The 6,962-nt window shown below is 43.1% G+C and overlaps 1 protein-coding gene across 8 annotated transcripts in view; it reads right to left on the bottom strand.

The window, feature by feature from the left end:
• Nucleotides 1-6,962, bottom strand: part of plekha6 (pleckstrin homology domain containing, family A member 6) — a 113,049-nt gene that overhangs the window by 4,327 nt on the left and 101,760 nt on the right. For 6 of the 8 annotated variants that reach the window (XM_020617887.1, XM_020617889.1, XM_020617890.1 and 3 more), the window contains 4 exons: nucleotides 4,742-4,894; nucleotides 4,223-4,356; nucleotides 3,716-3,864; nucleotides 2,666-2,832 (listed from right to left, as the gene is read on the bottom strand). In XM_020617887.1, the coding sequence (XP_020473543.1) occupies nucleotides 2,705-2,832; nucleotides 3,716-3,864; nucleotides 4,223-4,356; nucleotides 4,742-4,894 (564 nt within the window). In that variant the 3' untranslated portion in view covers nucleotides 2,666-2,704. The remainder of the gene's footprint in view (nucleotides 1-2,665; nucleotides 2,833-3,715; nucleotides 3,865-4,222; nucleotides 4,357-4,741; nucleotides 4,895-6,962) is intronic. The other 2 variants (XM_020617888.1, XM_020617896.1) reach the window with 1 other exon arrangement.

The raw sequence follows: 6,962 nt of genomic DNA, 5'->3' as shown, positions 1-6,962 counted from the left end.
GCAGCCTTGCATACGTTGATCTGGCTCAAAGCAGCATACATGTCAGTGGGGCAGTGGTGGTCTGCAGAGGGTCTGGACTTGATAGCTGTCTCCTTGTTGTCCTGATCGAAGTAAGCATAGAAGTCACTTAGCTAATTGAGGAAGGAGACATCTGTGGTTGTTGGGGTGGAGTTGCTGGGCTTGTAGTCACTGATGACCTGGATGCCCTTCCACATACATCGGGGGTCAGAGTTTGTGAAGTGTTCCTCAACCTTTAGCTTGTAGTGGTGCTTGGCCTTCTTGATGCTCATCTTCAGGTTGGCCCTGGACAAGCTGTAGGAGGCCTGTGCATCACCAGATCTGAAGGCAGAGTTGCATGCCTTCAGCAGGAGCTGCACCTCCTTGTTCATCCACAGCTTCCGATTTGGGTACGTGGTGATCTGTTTCTGGGTTGTGACACTATCAATGGTAGTGGTAATAAAGTCCAGCACAGAGGAAGTGTAGGTGTCGATGTCCATGTGATAGTCACAGGTAGCCCAGGAGGCAAACATACTCTGGTCCGTGTGGTGAAACCTGTCCTGTAGTATAGTCTGTCCCCTCTGGCCACACTTTGATGATCCTTGTTGATGGCTTCACACAGTGGATGAGTAGTGAGTACTTGGGAATGAGGAACAAAGAAAGGTGATCCGACTGTCCCAAGTGGGGGAAGGGGGTCCCCTTGTATGCAGAAGCCATGTTTGTGTAAACATGGTCCAGAGTTTTATTTCTTCTAGTGTGGCAGGAAACATGCTGGTGGTACATATATAAGCTTTAGCTGTACTTTAGTATTTTGTCAGCATTGTACAGTAGCTGAATAAACCTTTGTGAAGTTAGGCCTACATTGCACTACCTGCAGTAATTTTTACAGTGCCTTGCGAAAGTATTCGGCCCCCTTGAACTTTGCGACCTTTTGCCACATTTCAGGCTTCAAACATAAAGATATAAAACTGTAATTTTTTGTGAAGAATCAACAACAAGTGGGACACAATCATGAAGTGGAACGAAATTTATTGGATATTTCAAACTTTTTTAACAAATAAAAAACTGAATAATTGGGCGTGCAAAATTATTCAGCCCCTTTACTTTCAGTGCAGCAAACTCTCTCCAGAAGTTCAGTGAGGATCTCTGAATGATCCAATGTTGACCTAAATGACTAATGATGATAAATAGAATCCACCTGTGTGTAATCAAGTCTCCGTATAAATGCACCTGCACTGTGATAGTCTCAGAGGTCTGTTTAAAGCGCAGAGAGCATCATGAAGAACAAGGAACACACCAGGCAGGTCCGAGATACTGTTGTGGAGAAGTTTAAAGCCGGATTTGGATACAAAAAGATTTCCCAAGCTTTAAACATCCCAAGGAGCACTGTGCAAGCGATAATATTGAAATGGAAGGAGTATCAGACCACTGCAAATCTACCAAGACCTGGCCGTCCCTCTAAACTTTCAGCTCATACAAGGAGAAGACTGATCAGAGATGCAGCCAAGAGGCCCATGATCACTCTGGATGAACTGCAGAGATCTACAGCTGAGGTGGGAGACTCTGTCCATAGGACAACAATCAGTCGTATACTGCACAAATCTGGCCTTTATGGAAGAGTGGCAAGAAGAAAGCCATTTCTTAAAGATATCCATAAAAAGTGTCGTTTAAAGTTTGCCACAAGCCACCTGGGAGACACACCACACATGTGGAAGAAGGTGCTCTGGTCAGATGAAACCAAAATCGAACTTTTTGGCAACAATGCAAAACGTTATGTTTGGCGTAAAAGCAACACAGCTCATCACCCTGAACACACCATCCCCACTGTCAAACATGGTGGTGGCAGCATCATGGTTTGGGCCTGCTTTTCTTCAGCAGGGACAGGGAAGATGGTTAAACTTGATGGGAAGATGGATGGAGCCAAATACAGGACCATTCTGGAAGGAAACCTGATGGAGTCTGCAAAAGACCTGAGTACTGGGACGGAGATTTGTCTTCCAACAAGACAATGATCCAAAACATAAAGCAAAATCTACAATGGAATGGTTCAAAACTAAACATATCCAGGTGTTAGAATGGCCAAGTCAAAGTCCAGACCTCAATCCAATCGAGAATCTTTGGAAAGAACTGAAAACTGCTGTTCACAAATGCTCTCCATCCAACCTCACTGAGCTCGAGCTGTTTTGCAAGGAGGAATGGGCAAATATTTCAGTCTCTCGATGTGCAAAACTGATAGAGACATACCCCAAGTGACTTACAGCTGTAATCGCAGCAAAAGGTGGCGCTACAAAGTATTAACTCAAGGGGGCTGAATAATTTTGCACGCCCAATTTTTCAGTTTTTTATTTGTTAAAAAAGTTTGAAATATCCAATAAATTTCGTTCCACTTCATGATTGTGTCCCACTTGTTGTTGATTCTTCACAACAACTTACAGTTTTATATCTTTATGTTTGAAGCCTGAAATGTGGCAAAAGGTCGCAAAGTTCAAGGGGGCCGAATACTTTCGCAAGGCACTGTAAATGCACAATCCTCTGCCTCTGGTCTTACCAGAGACATCTGTTCTACCTGCCCAGAGTGTGTAGCATCCAGCTAGCTCAATAGCACTGTCGGGTATGCTGCTGTTTAGCCAGGTTTTCGTGAAAACATTGCAGTCCATAAGTCTCTTACTGTTGGTGATGCAAAGCCGTATCTCGTCTGGTATTAGCTTTAGCTTAGCTCTAACTCCTCCACGCTTTCCACACCTTTGTTTACAATCCCGCTGCCACCTGCGAACGCTTCCGCCTGGCCAGGTTGGGTGCATAGGCTCTGGTGTTCTGGAGATTTCAGGGGTGAGTCTAAAATTGGAGATAAAGCTGTTGGAGTGGTGTAGACCGATATCCAAAAGTTCTTGCCGAGTGTAGGATATCAAGGTGAAGTTGTTCTGCACGAACAGACACAAAATTAGCAGGAGAATCACTGCAAAATTGCAAAATCTGGGGAGACGCTGAGCCTTGCGCTGTACACGTGCAGTCATCTTGGTCATATATAATAATAACACACAGGTCTATACATACAGTAAAGGTCTATACCTTTGTTAAGTGTTCTGAGAGGACTTTTGTTGTGATTTGGCGGTATACAAATAAAATTGAATTGAATTGTTATGCACTAAGAAAATAAGCTAATGTAGGCTTGTTGATCAACTACAGCTTTTACCTCTCTCACCCTCATCTGTATGAACTTCTTCCTGGTCTCTGCCTCCTCTAAAGAATTTTCTTATGTCCATCTACAGGAGTCAGTAATGTTTGAGATCATCGGGTATTATTTAAAAACTTAGTCCCCATCACATACAGTCTATTCCTTTTTTTTTGTTTCACGTATCAATACATGGATTGCTGCGTGCGTGCTACAGTGCACGACATGTGTACTGTGGTGTGAGAACCCTGACCACTGTGCATCAGCTTGTATTTTGCTGTGACATTCTGGATTAGAACAAATCAATTATTTTCCTGTTATTATCAATATAAATTAACCCACTTCCAAATACAGGATATTGGTAAAACTTGAACGTGTGATTTAACTGGCAACAGTAGATCAATACTGGGGCACGTGCCCCAGTAAAAGCAGTCTAACGACTTCTATGGATATACAGTAAGTACTGTACTATGGCTGCCAGATCATGTTGAGCAGTTAGCTGAAGACAATCAGTGACATGACAGCTGTGTAAGAAAGAGTCCTCACCGGAGAGAATGCGGCTGCGACGAGAGGCCTCAGCAGCCAGAGCACAGGAGATCTCAATGCGCTTCTCCTGCTCCTGCAGCTGCTGCTGGGAGCTGACTGGAGCTCCACCCTCCACTGGGCCATCTAAAAGAGGAACCATGTTCTGCAAACTGTCAAGTAGATTGGTGGATGAAAGGAGATGCAAGAGAGGTGGTTTTGTTACTCACAGATAATAATTATGCTACATCTGAAAAATATTATGCAGTACCACCTGCATATAAGGACCTTTTGGCAACGTGTTCCTTCATCACCACATACACACTGGTATAATTTAGAGACAGAAGCACTTATTGTTGTAAAGGAATACATGCTTATTTAGATTTACATCATTTTTGTCTTTTTACAGTATGTGCATTCATGTACATATAAAGTGGGACCAAAAGATATTGGTTTATAATGGTTTCATAATGGTTTTTAATGTTTTGAAATACAGCATAGAGAACTGACTAATTGTGAGTCAAAACCCACTTTGATTTGGCAATGAGAGTTTTAATCCGCTCCAGCTTCTTCTGCTTCTCCTTCTGTTCCTCCGGGCTCAGAGGAGTGTCATCCTGCACTTCTACATAGCGCTCTGGGATCAGAACCTTGTCGGGAGCCATCAGCTAGAACATATATGATACTCATTAAGTGATCCACACACATACAGTATAACTAAACAAATATATTGACAGACCAATATATTGTACCTTTCGTAGTATTAGAATGAAAAGCCAGGAAGATTTTTATCAGGATATTTGCCTCGTGTTTGGTCGTTTAGTAAAGGAAAGTCAATTTAGTTCAGATTTACATTTACATTTCTTCAGATTTACAGATTTTGTTTAGTTTTCATCATCAATTTGCGTTATTTTTGTCATAGTCTTCAGCAGAACGGTAGCATATACTGTACATTTACATCATATACCTACCTCTGATATAAAAATTCTCTGAGTTATGAACAGAGTGTGAAAGATGAAATGAGGAAGCAATGCATCAGCTGACTGATCTGACCTCTTTGCTGATGTCGATCTTGTAGAGCTCTGGTTCAACCTGTAACTGCCTCAGGCGAGCAATTTCTTCCTGTGGTGACTCCTGCCCCTGTCCTCGAACTGCTGTCTCCAAGTCTTTTATGTCAATCTCGTGAGCTGTCAGCCGCCTGCGTACCTGTTCATATGCACACACACACAGACACGCACACAAATATACATACATTTGTCTTTTTTATATAATAATAATAATAAAACTTTATTTATATAGCACTTTACAACTCCAGCGGAGCCCAAAGTGCTTCACAGCAGAACATGTATAACTGCTAAAAAACACTACTAAAACAAAACTTAAACAAAATAAAACACAGAATTTTAAGGCAGAAACAGTAAAAAGAAACTTATTTATATTATATTTATATTGTTTTTATCTATAAATTTATAGCTTTCCATAGGAGATACCGTACATCACATGTGTCAAACTCAAGGCCCGTGGGCATCATTTTCTCTATCTTATGTTCTGAGGAGCGCAGAGCTCTGCGCGGAACATAAATAGACAGAAGATCACACAGGTATGGAGGAGCGAGGCCATTTATAGACTTAAATACAAATAGTAGCACCTTGAAGTCAATTCTAAACTGTACAGGCAACCAATGTAGCGAGAGAAGAACGGGGGTGATTCGGGCGTACCTGGGGGTGTTCGACAACAGGCGAGCCGCAGCATTCTGGACCAGTTGAAGCTTTCGGAGAAGAGACTGAGAGATTCCCACATAGAGGACATTACAGTAGTCACGTCACGAGGTGATAAAAGCATAGATAGCTTTTTCTAAGTCTTCGTGTAATAAGAAGAGCTTTACCTTTGTTAGGAGTCTCAGGTGAAAAAAGCTAGATTTAACCACGGTCCTGATCTGCTTATCGAAATTTAGGCCGCTGTCAAATATCACGCCAAGATTTTTTACAGTATCCATGAATGAAGGGGCTGAAGGACCTACGGTCGATACAACGGTGGCTGGATCGGAGCTAAAAACAATGTATTCAGTCTTGCTCTCATTTAAATGAAGGAAGTTCTGCGATAACCACTGCTTGACATCGCGAATACAATTATGCAGCGGGGCCAGCAAGCTAGAATCGCATTGTATCAACGGCACGTAAATTTGATCATCTGCATAAAAGTGAAAATGAACATTATGTCTTGATATGATTGAACCAAGTGGTGACATATATAAAGAAAAGAGTAACAGGGCCAGAATCAAGCCTTGGGGGACGCCTGAGGTAAGAGGGGCTATGGTCGAGGAAGAATCATCAATGATGACAGGAAAGATTCTGTTGGACAGGAAATAGCTAAACCCGTTTAGAATCACGCCTCTCAGGCCGACGAGGTGTTCCAATTGGGAGAGCAAAAGTGCATGGTCGACGGTGTCAACGGCTGCTGAGAGATCTTGAAGAACTAGAATAACTGGGTGTTTGGCATAAAGTGTTACGTCCACGGATCAGGCCGTCCCCGGCACCTCGGCAGCTGATACCGGGGCTATCAGCGACTCCACCCCTGCTCACTGTAGGAGCACGCTCCTGGCGACGAGGCACACCTGCGCTCAATTAGCTGAACCATACTTAAACACAGCGCAGGTGTGTCCTCGTCACCAGATGATCTCTCAGTCTTCTGCCGGCGACTTCGCGTGTTTCACGTCCTGGATCCTGATGTCTACTAAGATCGTCCTACTCTCGCATATTGATGTAATCCACTGTGTCGACTTGAGTGAGTTTCTCTGTCTTGTTTACGTTTTTTTTTTCTTCTTTCTTCTGTTATTTTGGAACTGACTATTGGGGAGATCTTATGTTTATTTTGAACTCATTACCGAGGAGTATCTTCTGTTATTTTTGGAACTGACTATTGGGGAGATCTTATGTTTATTTTGAACTCATTACCGAGGAGTATCTTCTGTTATTTTTGGAACTGACTATTGGGGAGATCTTGTGTTTATTCTGAACTCATTACCAAGGAGAATCTTCTGTTATTTTGAACTGATTACGGAGGAGTGTTTTGTTTTTTGAACTGTTGCCTGGTGCCGCCTATGTCTCCATGGGCCTTGCTGCTGAGCGGCGATCGTTGGTTGGGGTCCATATCAAGTGCCTGGGTCAGTGAAGCGTGGACGCTTGTTCCTGTCTGCATACCTCGGCGCTGGGATCCAAGCACGCTCTCCTGCCCGGAGCCAGCATTTCCCTATACGCAGGTCACCTGTGTTGTG

This window comes from Monopterus albus, unplaced genomic scaffold (assembly GCF_001952655.1).
Source record: "Monopterus albus unplaced genomic scaffold, M_albus_1.0 scaffold196.1, whole genome shotgun sequence".
Lineage (NCBI taxonomy): Eukaryota > Metazoa > Chordata > Actinopteri > Synbranchiformes > Synbranchidae > Monopterus > Monopterus albus.
Note: the sequence above shows the minus strand (reverse complement) of the source record. Positions and strands in the feature narration are given on the sequence as shown.